This window comes from Scyliorhinus torazame, chromosome 15 (assembly GCF_047496885.1).
Source record: "Scyliorhinus torazame isolate Kashiwa2021f chromosome 15, sScyTor2.1, whole genome shotgun sequence".
Classification (NCBI taxonomy): domain Eukaryota; kingdom Metazoa; phylum Chordata; class Chondrichthyes; order Carcharhiniformes; family Scyliorhinidae; genus Scyliorhinus; species Scyliorhinus torazame.
Genome location: NC_092721.1, coordinates 205,887,476 through 205,908,679, shown reverse-complemented (window position 1 = coordinate 205,908,679; position 21,204 = coordinate 205,887,476). Strand labels below are relative to the sequence as shown.

Sequence of the window (21,204 nt, the reverse complement as noted above, 5' to 3'; positions counted from 1 at the left end):
GATTGAAATTTCATGTCATGGTACTTGCTGTGCAACTGTGTGGAGATCCCATTAATACAAGAGGCTAACTAGTTTCAACGCCAAGATGCAGTACCAGGGCACAAGATGAGAGGATTTTTGTAGATGGTCATTTTGATGAGTGCCGGAAAGAGACAAACAGCTAACAGTTCCTCGTCATCCGATATCTGCAACAGAAAATACATCAGCAAAGGAAGAGATCATCTGTAAAAAAGTGCTCTTTTATTCCTCCTTCTACTTGAATCTGCTGGTTCTGACCCAGTGATTTCTGAGGATTAGCTCCAGATATTCACGTTGGATGATCATGAAGAAAATTCCCTGATTCTGGAGTTGATGAGATTTCCATCTAGTCTTCCCCATCCTGCGACTGTGAGATATCATCATCTCAATTAAGCATATTCTCTTCCTGCCTCAGATTAGGAACAGAATGAGGTAGGGCAACTAAACTTGCATCTCAGAATGATGCTGCATGTTTGGGTGCTGCCAGGGTCACTCAGCTCCAGAGGTGAGGTGAGAGTGACTGCCCTTGACATCAAGGCAGCATTTGACTGAGTGTGGCATCAGGGAGCCCGAGCTAAACTGGAATCGGGGACTCAGGGGGAAAGACATCTGCTGGCTAGAGTCATATCTATCACATAGGAAGATGGTTGTGGTGGGTGGAGATCAATCATCTCAGCTCCAGGACATCACTGCAGGAGTTCCTCAGGGTAGTGTCCGAGGCCCAACCATCTTCAACTATTTCATCAATGACCTCCCTTCCATCATAAGGTCAGAAGTGCAGATGTTCGCTGATATTTTAAAAATAAATTTAGAGTACCCAAATATTTTTTTTCCTAATTAAGGGGCAATTTAACATGGCCAATCCACCTACCCTGCACATCTTTGGGTTGTGGGGGTGCGACCCACGCAGACACGGGGCGAATATGCAAATTACACACGGGCAGTGACCCAGGGCCGGGATCGAACCCGGTTCCTCAGCACCGCAGGCAGAAGTGCTAACCATTGCGCCGCCATGCTGCTGGATGTTCACTGATAACTACATCAGTGTACTCCCCCCCCCTCCCCCAATAGCAGCAGAGTGATAGAAGAACAGATTGGGCAGCAGATCTTGGAAAAGTGCAGAAGTAACAGAGTTGTTGTCATGGGTGACTTCAACTTCCCTAATATTGACTGGAACCTCCTTACTGATGTGCCATCAATTAACACAAGACAAGTAGTGAACAAAACTGTGGCTTTAATAAGCCAAACAGAAAGCCTCCTGGCCACTGATCCCGAACTGGGGCAGGGCCAGAGCTCAGCCACCTTTATACCAAGCCCAAGGGGAGGCGGAGCCATCAGGCAGTGGTTTACCACAGTACATGTAGTACAGTAACAGTTTACCACAATACATATAATACACTAACAGTGGTTTACCGCACTTATTGCAAATGGTTTGGATGGAGCAGATTTTGTCTGGTGTGTACAGGAAGGATTCCTGACTCAATATGTAGATGGGCCGACTAGGGGAGAGGCCACATTGGATTTGGTGCTCGGCAACGAACCAGGCCAGGTGTCAGATGTCTCAGTGGGAGAGCATTTCGGTGACTGTGACCACAACTCCTTGACCGTTACCATAGTCATGGAGAGGGATAGGAACACACAGTATGGGAAGGTATTTAACTGGGGGAGGGGAAATTATACTGTTATTAGACAGGAGCTGAGGAGCATAAAGTGGGAACAATTATTCTTGGGAAATGCACAACAGTAATGTGGGGGTTGTTTAAGGAGCACTTGCTGCGAGTGCTGGATAGTTTTGTCCCACTGAGACGAGGAAGGAATGGTAAGGTGAAGGAGCCAAGATGACAAGAGATGTGGAGCTTCTAGTCAAGAGGAAGAAGGAAGCTTACATAAGGTTGAGGAAGCAAGGATCTGACTCAGCTCTAGAGAGTTACAAGGTAGCCAGGAAGGAACTCAAAAATGGACTGAGGAGAGCTAGAAGGGGGCATGAAAAAGCCCTGGCGGGAAAGATTAGGGAAAACCCCAAGGCGTTCTACACTTATGTGAGAAATAAGAGGATGATCAGAGTGAGAGCAGGGCCGATCAGGGATAGTGGAGGGAACTTGTGCCTAAAGTCTGAGGCTTTGGGGGAGGCCCTAAGTGAATATTTTGCTTCAGTATTCACTAGAGAGAGGGACCTTGTTGCCCATGAGAACAATGTGAACCAGGTTAATAGACTCAAACAGGTTGATATTAAGAAGGAGGATGTGATGGAAATTTTGAAAAGCATCAGGATAGATAAGCCCCCTGGCCTGACGGGATATACCCAAGGTTACTACGGGAAGCGAGGGAGGAGATTGCTGCGCCGTAGGTGATGATCTTTGCATCCTCACTCTTCACTGGAGTAGTACCGGATGATTGGAGGGAGGCGAATGTTGTTCCCCTGTTCAAGAAAGGGAATAGGGAAATCCCTGGGAATTACAGACCCATCAGTCTTACGTCTGTGGTGAGCAAAATATTGGAAAGGATTCTGAGAGATAGGATTTATGATATTTAGAAAAACATAGTTTGATTAAAGATAGTCAGCATGGCTTTGTGAGGGGCAGGTCATGCCTCACAAGCCTCATTGAATTCTTCGAGGATGTGACGAGACACATTGATGAAGGTCGGGCAGTGGATGTGGTGTATATGGATTTCAGTAAGGCATTTGATAGGTTCCCCATGGTAGGCTCATTCAGAAAGTTAGGGGGCATGGGATACAGGGAAATTTGGCTGTCTGGATACAGAATTGGCTGGCTGAAAGAAGACAGCGAGTGGTAATGGATGGAAAGTATTCCGCCTGGAACATAAAAGAGTACAGCAAGGTCGGTGACCAGTGGTGTCCCGCAAGGATCTGTTCTGGGACCTCTGCTCTTTGTGGTTTTTATAAATGACTTGGATGAGGCAGTGAAAGGGTGGGTTAGTAAGTTTGCCGATGACACAAAAGTTGGGGGAGTTGTAGATAGTGTTGAGGGTTGTTGCAGGTTACACAGGACACTGACAGGATGCAGAGCTGGGCTGAGAAGTGGCAGATGGAGTTCAACCTTGATAAATGCTGGCAAGTTACATTCACACCACACACAAGTGCCAGGCAATGACCACCTCCAGCAAGAGAGAATCTAACCATCACCCTTGACATTCAATGGCATTACTATCACTGAATCCCCACAATGAACATCCTGGGGTTACCATTGATCAGAAACTGAACTGGACTAGCCATATAAGCACAGTGAGTACCACTGTTGCTTCACAGCTCCAGAGTCCCAGGTTCGATTCCCGGCTTGGGTCACTGTCTGTGTGGAGTCTGCACGTTCTCCCTGTGCCTGCGTGGGTTTCCTCCGGGTGCTCCGGTTTCCTCCCACAAGTCCCGAAAGGCGTGCTGTTAAGTAATTTGGACATTCGGAATTCTCCCTCTGTGTACCCGAACAGGAGCTGGAATGTGGCAACTAGGGGTTTTTCACAGTAACTTCACTGCAGTGTAATGTAAGCTGTCGTGGAAATTATAATAAAGATAAATTCTTCGAGCTTCGATTCAGAAAATTTATTTGACACAAATATTTGCAGAGAGGGCCGTGGCCCTCCCACATAGCCATTCCACAGTACTCTGAGATTAGACCAACAAAAACATATCTTTATAGTCTGAAATAACAGCTCTAGAAGTAAACAGCCATGTTTATATGAAATAAACCTTGGAAAGTACGTAAGATGAAATACGTAGTACGTATGTTCTTGCCCTTGGCTAAAAACAACTCGAGTACACATTTGTTATCTTTCGGAGAACAATGTGTTATCATAATAAGGCTGAGTCCAAAATACTAAGCAGTTTTTTGTTTACGTTACCTGACCTACTTATTTTCATTCAAAAGCAGTGTTAAACTATACAGTTAAGCATTCCCAGCATGCTTTAGCAAGTGCCTTTTCTTTAATAGCAACTAATATTAATGTATTCTCCGCGGGCAACTAATCCTCACATTAACTTCCCTTCCACATACTTGTGGCAATTAAGATTATTATTATAAATACTGTGGCTACAAGAGCAGGTCAGAGGCTCAGAATCCTGCAGCGAGTAACACCCCTCCTGACTCCACAAAGCCTGTCCACCATCTACAAGGCACAAATCAGGAGTGTGATGGAATACTCTCCACTTGTCTGGATGAGTGAGGCTCCAACTACACTCAAGAAGCTCAACACCATCCAGGACAAAGCAGCCGCTTGATTGGGACTTCTTTCACCAACGTTCATTCCCTCCACCACCGATGAACAGTGGCAGCCGTGTGTACCATCTACAAGATGCTCTGCAACAACTCACCAAGACTCCTTAGGCAGCACCTTCCAAACCCACGACCACTGCCATCTAGAAGGACAAAGGCAGTAGATACCTGGGAACACCACCGCCTGGAGGTTCACCTCCAAGTCACTCACCGCCCTGACTTGGAAATATATCAGCCGCTCCTTCACTGTCGCTGGGCCAAAATCCTGGAATTCCCTCCCTAAGAGCACCGTGGGTGTACCTACACCACATGGACTGCAGCCGTTCAAGAAGGCAGCTCCCCACCACCTTCGAAAGGGCAACTAGGGCAATAAATGCTGGCCTAGCCCACATCCTGGAAATTATTATTTTTAAAATGGAGGCCATTCTTCCCATTGTTACTGTGCCAGTCCTTTGGAAGAGCTGCCCAATTATTCCCACTGTCCCTGCTCTTTCTGCCAATCTCTCCAAAGTTTTTACCTTAAAATATTTATCCAATTGCCTATTAAATCTACCTCGAGCACCATTTCAGACTGCACATTCCAGATTAGAACAAGTGATTGTGTAAAATAATTTCTCCGCATCTGGTTCTAATTATATTAAATTTGTATCCCTCTGCCAGTGTATCCAGTTTCTCCCTATTTACTGCATCAAAAACTTGTATGATTTTGAGCACCTCTATTAAATCTTCCCTTAACCTTCTCTACTCCAAGGAGAACATACCCAGCTTATCTCACCACCTAATGTCAAAAAAACATACAATAATATATTTCCTCACACCAGGATCACAACTACCTCCATGCCTACCACTGCCTGATTAACGATGGCAAAAAGGCACGGCTTTGTATCTTAATATATGAAGCATTCGGAATAAGGCAGATGAACTGACGGTGCAAATCGAGGTCAGTGGATATGATCTCACAGCAATTACAGAAACATGGTTACAAGGAGATCAAAACAATAAAAATATAATTAATTATAAAAAACAAGGAGATCAAAACTGGGAATTCAATATTCAGGGATATTTGACCCTTTGTAAGGAAAGGGGGGAAGAAAAAGGTGGTGGGGTAGCACTGTTAATAAGAGATGAAATGAAGACAGTTATGAGAGACGATCTAGACTTGAATGATGCAGAGTCCATTTGGGTGGAGGTAAAAAAAAACAGCAAGGGAAAGAAGACATTGGTAGGAGTAGTGTCCCCCAAACAGTAGCCACACTAATATAGGGAATAAATCAACAAATAATAGGAGCATGCAGAAATAAAAAAGCAATAATTATGGGTAATTTTAATCTTTGTGTTATAATAATAATCTTTATTGTCAGAAGTGGGCTTACATTAACACTACAATGACGTTACTGTGAAAAGCCCCGAGTCGCCACATTCCGACGCCTGTTCGGGACACAGAGGGAGAATTCAGAATGTACAAATTACCGAACATGAAACCTGTGGGAGGAAACCGGAGCACCCGGAGGAAACCCACATAGACACAGGGAGAACATGCAGATTCCACACAGACAGTGACCCTGGAGCTGTGAAGCAACAGTGCTACCCACTGTGCTACCGTCAAGTTGGATAGGGTAGACATGACAACAAATTCATAGAGTGCATTAGGGATAGTTTCCTGGAGCAATATGTCATGGAGCCAACCAGGGAACAGGCTATCTTGGATCTGGTAGTGGGTAGTGAGGCAGGTTTGATAAACGACCTCAGAGGAAAAGATTCCCTAGCAAGTAGTGATCATAATGTTTTTAAAATAAATTTAGAGTACCCAATTATTTTTTCCCAATTAAGGGGAACTAGTATTTGGACTTGGAAAAGGCATTCAACAAGGTTCTTCACAAAAGGTTAAGACAAAAAATAAGAGCCCATGGTGCTGGAGATGGTATGTTGGCAAGGATAGAGAATTGACTAATGGGCAGGAAACAGCGAGTGGGGATAAGTAGTTCTTTTTCAGTTTGGTGACCTGTAACCGATGGGGTTCCCCAATGATCAGTGTTGGGACTGTAACTGTTTACAATATATATTAATAACTTGAAGGAAGGAAGCAAATATACTGTAGCCAAATTTGCACACAGCACAAAAATAGGTGGAAAGGCAAGTTGTGAGATATTGATAGGTTAAGTAAGTTGGCAAAATATTGGCAAATGGAGTCTATTGTGAGACAATGAGAAGTTGTTCATTTTGGAGGGGAGAACAAAAGAACAGAGTATTATTTAAACAGAGAAAAACTGCAGAAAGTTGCAACACAAAGAGACTTTGGGGGGGGGGGGCTAGCACACAGGGCCCCCACAACCCAAAGATGTTCAGAGTAGATGGACTGGCCACACTAAATTACCCCTTAATTGGAAAAAATGAATTGGGTACTGTAAATTTAAAAGAAACTATCAAGTGGTGAATATTAAAGACTTCAAATAGGAGGTGTTGGAGCAGCGCTCCGGTACAGTGCAGCAGCACTACAACCCCTGCCCATCACCGTTTGGTCTGGAACAACCTGCCCTGGGCAAAATCATGGATCTGACTGTAATCCTCACCATTCCACAGATGTGCAATTTGGTAAGTGGGGGAAAGCAGGAGGATGAATCGGGATGAGAAGGTGGTTGAAGTGGAATCAGTTTACCTTATTTTTTGCGAGGCTGAGGTGTCTCAACTCTGAGAATGGAGGCAGAAACTCATTCTTCTGTTTCAGAAAACACATTGGTTTCACTTTGGGAGGCTCCAGCAAATCTTCCAAAGTTGTTCCTCCCTGAAACAGAGGAACGGTCAAGTTAAGGATAAATTTTTAATTTAGTTGGAACATTTCCTGACAAATAAGCATAACACTACATGAACCATTCCTAGTTAAACTCAATTCCGCCTTCCTTTTAAAAAAAAAATTAGACTTGGAGAAGGCATTCAACAAGGTGAAAAATTAATTTTTTCCAATTAAGGGGCTAATTAGCGTGGCCAATACACCTACCCTGCATATCTTTGGGTTGTGGGGGCGAAACCCACGCAAACACAGAGAGAATGTGCAAACTCCACACGGACAGTGACCCAGAGCAGGGATCAAACCTGGGATCTCGGCGCCGTGAGACTGCAGTGCTACCACTGCGCCACCGTGCTGCCCTAATTCCGCCTTCCTAATGGGAGCTCCAAAAGGGTCACGGCTGCAACCAGATTGTCAAACCTGTTCTCCATGGTCAGAGCTGGGATGATCAGGTTAATAAAATAATGAAAAATAACCCCTTACGCGTATAAATATAGATACCTATATTCACATACCAATGACTCCTTCATGAATTTGTAAACCTTCCATCTTCACTGCTTACATAATCTCATTCTTGTTTTCCAATGCCTCCATGGCCTGGCCCCTCCCTATCTCTGTATTCTCTTCCAGTTCTACAACCCTCCGTGATCTCTGTGCTCCTCCAATACAGTATTCCTGGCTTTCATCATTGCACCATTGGCATTCCCTCTGGAATTCCCTTCCCCTTTAAGACATTCCTTAAAATGCAGCACTTTGAGGACAGCACGGTGGCGCAGTGGTTAGCATTGCTGCCTCACGGCGCTGAGGTACCAGGTTCGATCCCGGCTCTAGGTCACTGTCCTTGTGGAATTTGCACATCATACATAGAACAAACAGTGCAGAAGGAGGCCATACGGCCCATCGAGTCTGCACCGACCCACTTAAGCCCTCACTTCCACCGTAACCCAGTAACCCCTCCTAACCTTTTTTGGTCCCGAAGGGCAATTTATCATGGGCAACCCACCTAACCTGCACGTCTTTGGACTGTGGGAGGAAACCGGAGCACCCGGAGGAAACCCACGCACACACGGGGAGAACGTGCAGACTCTGCACAGACCAGGCGGGGAATCGAACCTGGGACCCTGGCGCTGTGAAGCCACAGTGCTAACCACTTGTGCTACCGTGCTGCCCAAATACTACTCCAAATGCTGCTCTCCCCGTGTTTGCGTGGGTTTCGCCCCCTCAACCCAAAGATGTGCAGGGTAGGTGGATTGGCTATGCTAAATTACCCCTTAATTGGAAAAATTGGGTACTCTATTTTTTTTAAAAAATGCAGCACTTTGAGCGAGCCTTTCATCTACCAGTGTACAGATCGCATATGGTCCACTGTCAAATTTTGTTTGATAACACGTCTATGAGGCGCTCTGGGTCATTTTAAAGGCACTATTTAAATGCAAGTTTTGTAGCAGCATATACTCAGACAGCATTTATGATGCTGAAAAACAATCCAAGACACTTCAGAGTGTTATGATCCCAGTTGGTGTTACTACTGACGGGAAGGCTCCAGAATGGAATCCTGGCTCAAAAGATCGTAGCATTTTACTTTTTAAGAAAATGTGGAGGAACAGAGTCACGGGACTGTAAATTTTTTTAACAACAAGAAAAAATACATTTATTAAACATGAAATGTTTGATGATACAACATTCCTTTACTCCCCTCTTAGCTTCACATCTGTATGGAGTTTTCAAAAATAATAACCCACTCTGAAACCAAATGGCTGGCGGGGCGACTGGAAGGCTTTAAGAATATTGGGTTCTAAGTATTGGGCAATTCAAGGGATAAAAGCCTGGGTTAAAGTGTGTTTGACTGCTGCGTGCATGTTTTAAAAGATCATCCTGTTTTGCAGGGCCTGAGATTTTTTAGCAGTCAGAAGGTGAAATTGACAAAATAATGGGCGGCAGGGTGGCACAGTGGTTAGCACTGTTGCCTCACAGCTCCAGGGACCCGGGTTCAATTCCGGCCTTGGATCACTCTCTATGTGGAGTTTGCACTTTCTACCTGTGTCTCCGTGGGTTTCCTCCGGGTGCTCTAGTTTCCTCCCACAGTCCAAAGATGTGCAGGTTAGGTGGAGTGGCCATGCTAAATTGCCCCTTAGTGTCCAAAAGGCTAGGTGGGGTTACTGGATTACAGGATAGGGTTGTGGCGTGGGCCTAGGTAGGGTGCTCTTTCCAAGGGCCAGTGCAGACTCAATAGGCTGAATGGCCTCCTTTTGCACTGTAAATTCTACGATTCTAAGAATGTGTTTTTCAGTCTAGGCTAATGGACTGTGGTTTGTCTGGAAGGTCCCTGGGGAGTTAAAGTGCTTTGCAGCCTGCAGAGATTATTTGATTTTTAACTTGGGAGATTAGGTCAATGCTGAGTGCAGCCAAGGCAACGAGGCAGTGAGTTTGGAGAAGCTTTGAGACAGAAAGGAGTTGAATTCTGACCCGGAGGTCGCAATTCTTTCCCAGTAAGATAGTCTTAAGACAAGGAAGAGGCTGAAACAACCCAGTTGAAGCAGCCGTTTGAAGTAATTCAGCCAGAATATGCAGGGGTTCCAAATCTATTCTGCAAAGCCCTGTTCACCTTTAAGCTGAATTTTATTTTCTTGTTGTTTAATGGGAAATTGTATAATTGTGTTAAAGATTAATTGTAAGCTGTTCTTTTCGGGTTTGAAGTTAAAAAGTTTAATACTGTATTCATAGTAAAGTTTTGTTTTAGAAATACCCAAACCCTGGCCGGGATTCTCCGAGCCTCTGCACCGAAATCGCCTTCGGCACGGGGGCGGAGAATGGGGTCTCAGTGGCCCCGGGACGCGATTCTCCGCGAACCGGAGAAACGCCAGCAGCCGCGCGTGCGCGATCAACACGGCGCCGGTCGGGGGCCGTTGAAAGAGGTCCCCACGGCGATTCTCCGCGATCGACCGGCTGAGTTCCGCCGGCATCGTTCCAACCTGGTTCCACCCGGCGGGACCTCGGATTCGCAGCTGCGCTGGCCGTCCTGGTGGTGGGGGGGCCTCCACGACAGGCAGGCCCGTGATCGGGGGCGACCGATCGGCGGGCGCGTGCGATCCGGGGGTGGGCACATCTTCTTCTGCGCTGGCCTGCTGTGCGGTTCCACCATGATACGCGGGGGCCGGCGCGAAAACGGCTGCCGCGTGCATGCGCGGATCCGCGACTAGAAGTGCAAGGCCCCGTATCGGCAGCAGGAGCTGTACGGGGCACACCGGGGCCCTGCTATCCCTCTTAAAACCGGAGAATCACTCCGGACTTTTTGAAAAAAGTCCGGAGTGATCCGCGCCCAGTTTCCGGCGGGCGTGGGGACATAGCCCCATTTTCGGAGAATCCCGGCCCCTATTTTTTCATGCAATCACTCCTGGAACAAATTATTCTTTCCACACAGTCTTAAAATAAATTAAAATATTGGGATTTCGGTCCAGTATCCTAGCTACTCTTGGGATCTGGTCGGGGAAACTAATACCAATGCCACTCAACTGATCTTCCGTGGATTTCTCTCACAATACCCCCAGATGGTTGTCACATGAGCAGTTCCAAACTCCCCTCCCAAAAAGTCATGCTTTAAAATTTTCTTTCAAACAATGCCTTCCATCAGCTGTTTACATTTTTTAAATTCCCTCACGTTTCTCAAATCAATCAATCTTCCACTCCAGTTTTTAACAAGGAAGCCAGCACCAGGTTTTCCGCTTCTCCTTTCAGGTTCCCTTTGTCTTAATTTTTAGACAAACACAGGGGGCGGGATTCTCCACGAACCGGCGGGGCGGGCCACTTCGGCGGCGAGGAGGCGCGTGAATGACACTGGCTTCAGGCCGCCCCGAAGGTGCGGAATCCTCCGCGGGCCGGGGCTGGAGTGTTTGGCGCCACGCCAACCGGCGCCGAAGGGCCCCCGCCGGCAGGTGCAAGTTGGCACATGCGTGGGAGCGCCAGCCTGTGCTGGCGTCATCCCAGCGCATGCACAGGGGGGTTCTTCTCCGCACCGGCCATGGCGGAGGTTGACAGCGGCCGAGTGCGGAGGGAAAGAGTGCCCCCACTGCACAGGCACGCCCGTGGTTCGGTGGGCCCCGATTGTGGGCCAGGCCACCGTGGGGGCACCCCCCAGGGCCAGATCCCCCTGCGCCCCCCCCCTCCCCCCTCCCGAGGACTCTGCAGGCCAGGTCCCGCCGGTAAGGACCTGTTGTGATTTACGTCGGCAGGACCTGCCAAAAACGGGTGGCCACTCGGCCCATCGCAGGCCGGAGAATAGCTGGGGGGGGGGGGGTGCTGCCAGCAGCCGGCGACCGGCGCGCCGCGATTCCCGCCCCCGCCAAAACCCTGGGGCCGGAGAATTCGGCAGCCTGCGGGGGCAGGATTCACGCCACCCCCCGGCGTTTCTCCGACCTGGTGGGGGGTCCCAGAATCCCGCCCAGGTACTTTGGCCAGGATTCTCCGTCCCCGCTGTTAAGATCAGACGGGATTCTCCGTCCGGCCAGCCCCGTTTCCCGGTGTGGCACGCCCGCCTTCGGCAGCGGGATTCCCTGTTCCTGCAGCTGGCCAATGGGGTTTCCCATTTGTTTGTTTCTTTCTTTCTTTATTGTCACGTGTACCGAGGTACAGTGAAAAGTATTTTCATGCGAGCAGCTCAAACAGATCATATAATAATAATCTTTAGGACATGAAAAGAAAAGAAGAAGAAATTACATAATAGGGCAGCACAATGTACATCGGCATCGAGTGAAGCATACAGGAGTGTAGTATTAAACAGGTGAGTCCATAAGAGGGTCATTAAGGAGTCTGGAAGAAGCTGTTTTTGAGTCTGTTCATGCGTGTTCTCAGACTTCTGTATCTCCTGCCCGATGGAAGAAGTTGGAAGAGTGAGTAAGCCGGGTGGGAGGGATCTTTGATTATGCTGCCCGCTTTCCCCAGGCAGCGGGAGGTGTAGATGGAGTCAATGGATGGGAGGCAGGTTCGTGTGATGGACTGGGCGGTGTTCACAACTCTCTGAAGTTTCTTGCGGTCCTGGGCCGAGCAGTTGCCATACCAGGCTGTGATGCAGCCCGATAGGATGCTTTCTAAGGTGCATCTGTAAAAGTTGGTAAGAGTTAATGTGGACATGCCGAATTTCCTTAGTTTCCTGAGGAAGTATAGGCGCTGTTGTGCTTTCTTGTGGTAGTGTTCGATGTGGCCACCCCCACACCATTGGGGAGCCGTGGGAGTGAGTGCGCTGCTGGCAAAGCGGAGAATCCCACAGCTTGAATCCCGATCGGACGGAAATCCTGCGCCAGCCCAAAAATGGGATTGGCACCAGGTGGCAGACCCATGCTCAGTCTCCGCTCCCGCTCCACCGGCTATAGCGGGATTCCCGCCCCGCGGCATGGGAACATGAAGACAGCTCCTTTGTATTAATTTGAATGAGATTTAGGGCTGGAACCCGAATCTCCAACATCCCCCCACCCTACCTGTTATGCTCCAACACCCACAGCAGGATCTCCACTGGGTGTGCTTTGGTGCAAGTATTGCCAAGCGCAGTCCTGGTGCGCCGGGGGCATCACGGTGGTTAGGCCATTGCTCATGTGTCCCTCTTCCACTTCCAGGCTGCAGAGGGAGGGTCCCCCATGGGTCCTGGGGATTGGGTGGGCTCGGGCTGTGGGTAAGGGGTTGACCCCGGGACCCTCCCCCTGGACGGGGGTCCTGTCTCTGGACTGCCCTTTCCAGCCCTGAGCAACCTGAAGTTCACTCTTGGCATGTTGATCTCAGGCAGCCCTCTGTTTAAAATCAATATCCTGGTCTGATCTGTTTAAACGTTGAGGTGACCGTATCACTCTGAACTGCTCTGCCTGGCAGCTGCAGAGCAGATAGGGCAGTTTGTTGAAGATTTAAGCCAGGAGCTCTTTCCCTTTCCTCACACCTGCTCCCTCAGCCCATTGCTTTTGAAACTGAAGTGTCAGAGCCTTCCTAGAAAGCCCACAACACTTGAAAAGCCATGTAATCCACTGAGATCTTTTGTCTGCTAGCTACTTCAATAGTGCTAAGTGAAAGCACTTATCTGCTTTGAACTGGCCGGAAGCTGTCAATCATAACAAGAATGTTTATTAATATCGCGGTTAGGATCAATGGAGGGTACTTCAGATACATTCAAGCATGAAAGGAAATATAAATAAACAAACCTCCTGGCATCTGTGTTTAAACCATTAAGCGGTCAATCAAAGACAATTAAAGGTACTGCACTGTGAAATTGAATGAAAGCGGGGACTTCCGGGTGCGGCGATGACCAGCTGAGTCGCACGTTTCGGCAGCTCCCGGTGGAACGGACTTTTAGGCTCTTAATAAGAGCCCCAACGGCAATTTTAACGGCTAAAAGCACTGTGCGGTAAACCTGAAGGGAATCCCCCCTGGATACGGAAGGAAAAAGGAGAGGAAAGTGGCCGGATTGCGGTGGATCCTTTAGAGCAGTGGCAAGGAAGGCAAGCAAAAACCAAGATGGCGTCGGAAGGTGGCAGTTTAATATGGGGCCCTGAACAACACGAGTTTTTGAAACGCTGCGTGGAAGAGCTTAAAAAGGAGATGAAGAAGGAGCTGTTGGCCCCGATATTACAGGCGATTGAAGGGCTAAAAGATGAGCAAAAGACCCAGGAGCGGGAGCTTCGGGTCGTGAAGGCAAAGGCTGCCGAGAACGAGGACGATATACAGGGCCTGGTGGTGAAGACGGAGATGCACGAGACACACCATAAACGATGTGTGGAAAGGCTGGAGGTGCTGGAGAATAATGCGAGGAGGAAGAATTTAAGGATTCTTGGTCTTCCTGAAGGTGCAGAAGGGGCGGACGTCGGGGCATATGTGAGCACGATGCTGCACTCGTTAATGGGAGCGGAGGCCCCGACGGGTCCGTTGGAGGTGGAGGGAGCATACCGAGTGATGGCGCGAGGACCGAGAGCAGGAGAAATTCCCAGAGCCATAGTGGTGAGATACCTCCGTTTTAAGGACAGAGAGATGGTCCTCAGATGGGCAAAGAAAACTCGGAGCAGTAGGTGGGAGAACGCGGTGATCCGCGTATATCAAGACTGGAGTGCGGAGATGGCGAGAAGGAGGGCGAGCTTTAATCGGGCCAAGGTGGTGCTTCATAAAAAGAAGATTAAATTTGGAATGCTGCAGCCGGCAAGACTGTGGGTCACATATCAAGGGAAGCACCTCTACATTGAAACGGCGGATGAGGCGTGGGCATTTATTGTTGAAGAGAAATTGGAATAAGCGGGTTATTAAAAAAGAACGTTTGAGACAAAGTGGTGGGGCGAATATGGGGGGCAAAGAGGGGGGAAAAAGGGGGGAGAGATGATTTTTATGTTGTTAATCCTGCGACCCGGTAACTTTTCTCTCTTCCACAGGTTGTGGGGGAGGGAGGAAGGGAGGTGGAGAAGCTGGGGGCGTTGGCCATTGGGGGCGGGGCCAAAAGGGAAGCGCGGGCTTTGTTCCCGCGCTATGATAATTATGGCGGGAATAGGGAAGCAGGAAGGAGGGGGCGTCGCACGGTGCGAGCCGAGGTCACGGGGGGAAGCCGAGGTCGGCCAGAGTTTGCTGACTTCTGGGAGCAACATGGGGGGTGTAACTACTCTAGTGGGGGATCTAGCGGGGGGGTGGGAGGGGGGATTTACTGGGTTGCTGCTGCTGGGGAGAAGGGGGAGCTGGTATGGGGTGGGGTGGGCGGGGCGGGAGGCCACCGCCTGGGGGGGACACAGCTGCGTGGGAACCGGGTGAGGAGCTGGATAAAAGGGGATGGCTAATCGACAAGGGGGGGGTAAAGAGCCCCCCAACCCGGCTGATCACGTGGAATGTGAGAGGGCTGAACGGGCCGATAAAGAGGACACGGGTACTCGCACACCTTAAGAAACTTAAGGCAGATGTGGTTATGTTACAGGAGACGCATTTGAAACTGATAGACCAGGTTAGGCTACGCAAAGGATGGGTGGGGCAGGTGTTTCATTCGGGGCTAGATGCGAAAAACAGGGGGGTGGCTAGACTAGTGGGGAAGCGGGTAATGTTTGAGGCAAAGACCATAGTGGCGGATAGTGGGGGCAGATACGTGATGGTGAGTGGCAAATTACAGGGGGAGGCGGTGGTCTTAGTGAACGTATATGCCCCGAACTGGGATGATGCCAACTTTATGAGGCGCATGTTAGGACGTATCCCGGACCTAGAGGTGGGGAAGTTGGTAATGGGTGGAGATTTTAACACGGTGCTGGAACCAGGGCTGGACAGATCGAGGTCCAGGACTGGAAGGAGGCCGGCAGCAGCCAAGGTGCTTAAAGACTTTATGGAGCAGATGGGAGGAGTAGACCCATGGAGATTTAGCAGACCCAGGAGTAAGGAGTTTTCGTTTTTCTCCTATGTCCACAAAGTTTATTCGCGAATAGGCTTTTTTGTTTTGGGAAGGGCGTTGATCCCGAAGGTGAGGGGGACGGAGTATACGGCTATAGCTATTTCGGATCACGCTCCACACTGGGTGGACTTGGAGATAGGGGAGGAAAAAGAACGGCGTCCACCCTGGAGAATGGACATGGGACTAATGGCGGATGAGGGGGTGTGTCTAAGGGTGAGGGGGTGTATTGAAAAGTACTTGGAACTCAATGATAATGGGGAGGTCCAGGTGGGAGTGATCTGGGAGGCGCTGAAGGCAGTGGTTAGAGGGGAGCTGATATCAATCAGGGCACATAAAGGAAAGCAGGAGAGTAGGGAACGGGAGCGGTTGCTGCAAGAACTTCTGAGGGTGGACAGGCAATATGCGGAGGCACCGGAGGAGGGACTGTACAGGGAAAGGCAAAGGCTACACGTAGAATTTGATTTGCTGACAACGGGTACTGCAGAGGCACAGTGGAGGAAGGCACAGGGTGTACAGTACGAATATGGGGAGAAGGCGAGCAGGTTGCTGGCCCACCAATTGAGGAAAAGGGGAGCAGCGAGGGAAATAGGGGGAGTGAGGGATGAGGAGGGAGAGATGGAGCGGGGAGCGGAGAGAGTGAATGGAGTGTTCAAGGCATTCTATGCAAGATTATATGAAGCTCAGCCCCCGGATGGGAAGGAGAGAATGATGTGTTTTCTGGACCAGCTGGAATTTTCTAAGGTGGAGGAGCAGGAGAGAGTGGGACTGGGAGCACAGATCGAAATGGAGGAAGTAGTGAAAGGAATTGGGAGCATGCAGGCGGGGAAGGCCCCGGGACCGGATGGATTCCCAGTTGAATTTTACAGGAAATATGTGGACTTGCTCGCCCCGCTACTGATGAGAACCTTTAATGAGGCGAGGGAAAGGGGACAGCTGCCCCCGACTATGTCAGAGGCAACGATATCGCTTCTCCTAAAGAAGGAAAAAGACCCGCTGCAATGCGGGTCCTATAGGCCTATTTCCCTCCTGAACGTAGACGCTAAGATTCTGGCCAAGGTAATGGCAATGAGGATAGAGGATTGTGTCCCGGGGGTGGTCCATGAGGACCAAACTGGGTTTGTGAAGGGGAGACAGCTGAATACGAATATACGGAGGCTGCTAGGGGTAATGATGATGCCCTCACCAGAGGGGGAAGCGGAGATAGTGGTGGCGATGGATGCCGAGAAAGCATTTGATAGAGTGGAGTGGGATTATTTGTGGGAGGTGTTGAGGAGATTTGGCTTTGGAGATGAGTATATTAGATGGGTACAGCTGCTGTATAGGGCCCCGATGGCGAGCGTGGTCACGAATGGACGGGGGTCTGCGTATTTTCGGCTCCATAGAGGGACGAGGCAGGGATGTCCTCTGTCCCCATTATTGTTTGCACTGGCGATTGAGCCCCTGGCAATAGCATTGAGGGGTTCCAGGAAGTGGAGGGGAGTACTCAGGGGAGGAGAAGAGCACCGGGTATCTCTGCATGCGGACAATTTGTTGTTGTATGTGGCGGACCCGGCGGAGGGGATGCCAGAGATAATGCGGATACTTGGGGAGTTTGGAGAATTTTCAGGATATAAACTGAACATGGGGAAAAGTGAGTTGTTTGTGGTGCATCCAGGGGAGCAGAGCAGAGAAATAGAGGACTTACCGCTGAGGAAGGTAACAAGGGACTTTCGCTACTTGGGGATCCAGATAGCCAAGAATTGGGGTACATTGCATAGGTTAAATTTAACACGGTTGGTGGAACAGATGGAGGAGGACTTCAAGAGATGGGACATGGTATCCCTGTCACTGGCAGAGAGGGTGCAGGCGGTTAAAATGGTGGTCCTCCCGAGATTCCTCTTTGTGTTTCAGTGTCTCCCGGTGGTGATCACGAAGGCTTTTTTCAAAAGGATTGAGAAGAGTATCATGAGTTTTGTGTGGGCCGGGAAGACCCCGAGAGTGAGGAAGGGATTTTTGCAGCGTAGTAGGGATAGGGGGGGGGGCTGGCACTACCGAGCCTAAGTGAGTACTACTGGGCCGCCAATATCTCAATAGTATGTAAGTGGATGGGAGAAGAGGAGGGAGCGGCGCGGAAGAGATTGTAGAGGGCGTCCTGCAGGGGGACTAGCCTACAAGCTATGGTGATGGCGCCGTTGCCGTTCTCACCGAAGAAATACACCACAAGCCCGGTGGTGGTGGCTATTCTGAAAATTTGGGGGCAGTGGAGACGGCATAGGGGAAAGACGGGAGCCTCGGTGTGGTCCCCGATAAGAAATAACCATAGGTTTGCTCCGGGGAGAATGGATGGGGGATTTGGAACATGGCAAAGAGCAGGAGTAACACAATTGAGAGATCTGTTTGTAGATGGGACGTTTGCAAGTCTGGGAGCGCTGACCGAAAAATATGGGTTGCCCCAAGGGAATGCATTCCGGTATATGCAACTGAGGGCTTTTGCGAGGCAACAGGTGAGGGAATTCCCGCAGCTCCCGACGCAGGAGGTGCAGGACAGAGTGATCTCAAAGACATGGGTGGGGGACGGTAAGGTATCAGACATATATAGGGAAATGAGGGACGAGGGGGAGATTATGGTAGATGAGCTGAAAGGGAAATGGGAAGAAGAGCTAGGGGAGGAGATTGAGGAGGGGCTGTGGGCTGATGCCCTAAGTAGGGTAAACTCATCGTCCTCGAGTGCCAGGCTAAGCCTGATACAATTTAAGGTGTTACACAGGGCGCATATGACTGGAGCACGGCTCAGTACATTTTTTGGAGTAGAGGATAGGTGTACGAGGAACCAGAAGGACTCTCAGGGATGTTAGTGTATAAGTATAATATGTATAGGTTGTTGTCATAGGTAATTGTATACTGGACTGCTGAATTGTATTTTTGGAGAGTATTCATTTGGGACAAGGCAGTTGCCATTTAGTTTTGTTTTTTAATTTTGATGTTGTTTATATATTATTTATTTTGTGTTTAAAAAACTGGCCATTGTTATTTATATTGTTATATTACTGTGTAAAATATACACAATGTACTGTTATGGTTGGCCAAAAATTTTGAATAAAATATATTTTAAAAAAAAAGAAATTGAATGAAAGCTTCACACTGCAAAGTATCGCAGGAGATTTCATGGTTTTTCACCCTTTCCAGTGCAATCAAATCCTTCCTATTGCGTGGCAACCAGAACTGCACACAGTACTCTAGCTGTGGCCCAACAAGCATTTTATAAAGCTCCAACATAACTTCCTTTCGCCTATGTTCTTTTCTTTTTAATTTAGAGTACCCAATTCATTTTTTCCAATTAAGGGGCAATTTAGCGTGGCCAATCCACTCACCCCGCACATCTTTTGGGTTGTGGGAGCGAAACTCATGCAAACACAGGCAGAATGTGCAAACTCCACACGGACAGTGACCCAGAGCCGGGTTCGAACCTGGGACCTCAGCGCCGTAGGCAGCAGGGCTAACCCACTGTGCCACCGTGCTGCCCAGCACTGCGGAATATTTGCTGTACAGAGATGTCTTTTGAGACTCATTGAAAAGATAGAGCTGAACCATTTCAGAATAATGCAGAATCTCTGGATGAAGTTCTTCAGAAACATCTCAGCTCATCTTCCAGCCACAAACTAAAACTGAACCTCGGCACCTGACTGCTTGAACCCCTGGCTCCACCCACTAATTACTCACTGAACTGAACAAAATGTTACTAAACTACTCCGCAGGGAACCGTCTTAATATAAACAAAATCCATTCACCCAAACTTTTACGATGCTTTAATTGCACTTCTGGCTCCCAAAAGGCCTACCTGTCTTGAAAACCAGGATTTTAAAAAACTACTGCAGCAGTCATACACACACAAACCCAGACTTTTAACCCTTACTGCAGCAAATACATTTAATACAATACATCTGAGGTTCCTACATTCGTTACACAAGTCCCAATGACATTCATACACTCAGTCATCTGTTGACACGGCCTTCCAATCGACGTTTACAGGACATTTCAGCTGGGATGGGGGAAAAAGGGGTTGGTTTAGCACAAAGGGGCTGGTTTAGCACACTGGGCTAAATTGCTGGCTTTTAAAGCAGACCCAGGCAAGCCAGCAGCACGGTTCAATTCCCGTACCAGCCTCCCCGAACAGGCGCCGGAGTGTGGCGACTAGGGGCTTTTCACAGTAACTTCATTTGAAGCCTACTTGTGACAATAAGCGATTTTCATTTCATTTCATTTCATTTCCTGTGCTATCCCTATATCACTTGAGGTCTATCGAATACTGTCTTGAACATGCTCAACTATTGAGCTTCCACAGTCCTTTGGAGTAGAGAGTTCCAAAGATTGACCACCCTCTGAGTGAAGAAGTTCCTTGCCATCTCGGACCTAAATAGCCCACTCCTTATTCTGAGACCAGGATCCCTGGTTCTAGATTCCCCAAACAAGGGAAACATCTTTTCTGCGTCTATCCTGTGCAGCTCCCACAGAATTTTGTGAGTTTCTATGAGATTGCCACTCATTCTTTTAAATTTGAGACAGGACAGGCCCAGTCTCCTCAATCACCCCGAACAGAACAATTGCACCATCCCTGGAATTAGTCTGCTGAATGTTCACATCACTCCCTCCATGGCAAATATAAGCTTCCTGAGGTAAGGAGACAAAAACAGTGCACAATACTCCAGGTTAAGTCTCCATAAGACCATAAGACATAGGAGCAGAATTAGGCCATACGGCCCATCGAGTCTGCTCCGCCATTTAATCACGGCTGATATTTTCTCATCCCCATTCTCCTGCCTTCTTCCCATAACCCCTGACTCCCTTATTGATCAAGAACCTATGTATCTCTGTCTTCAAGACACTCAGTGAGTTGGCCTCCACAGCCTTCTGCGGCAAAGAATTCCACCGATTCACCACCCTCTGGCTGAAGAAATTCCTCCTCATCTCTGTTTGAAACATAGAATCATAGCAAATAGATGCAGGATCAGGCCATTCAGCCCTTCCAGCCTGCACCACCATTCAATATGATCATGGCTGATTGAAGAAAGACATCTTTATTCCTGCACTCAAATCCTCCTTGTGATCAAGGACAATAAAGTACAATTTTCTCTTTAATCTTTGAGGTGAAACAAAAGAGGCGTAGATAACATGAAGGTGACAACAGACAATGCCATTTTCCTTCAAACAATTATAATATTAGGAAATTCTGCAAGATGTGGCTCCTGAGGAGGAGCTCTGGAAATTGCAGTCTGCAAATTCCCCTGTGAGCAAAGGTTCTTCAATGGAGATGGCACGTTATGAACCCACCACAAGTCATTTGGACACAGTATTACATACCCTACCTCTATACCGGGGACTACAGGGAAAGCAGTCAGACTTGGCGCTGAGCTCAGCGGAGAGTGGACATCTAATGGAAATGAAGCGAACAGAAATTAGCTTTTCAATGCACAGTTAGACTACAAACATTAAAAAGAGGAAAGATAAACACACGGTTCACAACCTCAGGACATGCAAAAGCACTATAGGGCGCCCTCTGACAGTGCAGTACTCCCTCAGTGCTGACCCTCTGACAGTGCAGCACTCCCTCAGTACTGACCCTCTGACAGTGCAGCACTCCCTCAGTACTGACCCTCTGACAGTGTGGCACTCCCTCAATACTGACCCTCTGACAGTGCAGCACTCCCTCAGTACTGACCCTCTGACAGTGCAGCACTCCCTCAGTACTGACCCTCTGACAGTGCAGCACTCCCTCAGTGCTGACCCTCTGACAGGGCAGCACTCCCTCAGTG

The 21,204-nt window shown here is 48.6% G+C and overlaps 1 protein-coding gene across 3 annotated transcripts in view; it reads right to left on the bottom strand.

The window, feature by feature from the left end:
• Positions 1 to 21,204, bottom strand: part of xrra1 (X-ray radiation resistance associated 1) — a 136,557-nt gene that overhangs the window by 50,600 nt on the left and 64,753 nt on the right. For all 3 annotated transcript variants that reach the window (XM_072477493.1, XM_072477494.1, XM_072477495.1), the window contains 3 exons: positions 20,758 to 20,822; positions 6,901 to 7,026; positions 95 to 185 (listed from right to left, as the gene is read on the bottom strand). In XM_072477493.1, the coding sequence (XP_072333594.1) occupies positions 95 to 185; positions 6,901 to 7,026; positions 20,758 to 20,822 (282 nt within the window). The remainder of the gene's footprint in view (positions 1 to 94; positions 186 to 6,900; positions 7,027 to 20,757; positions 20,823 to 21,204) is intronic.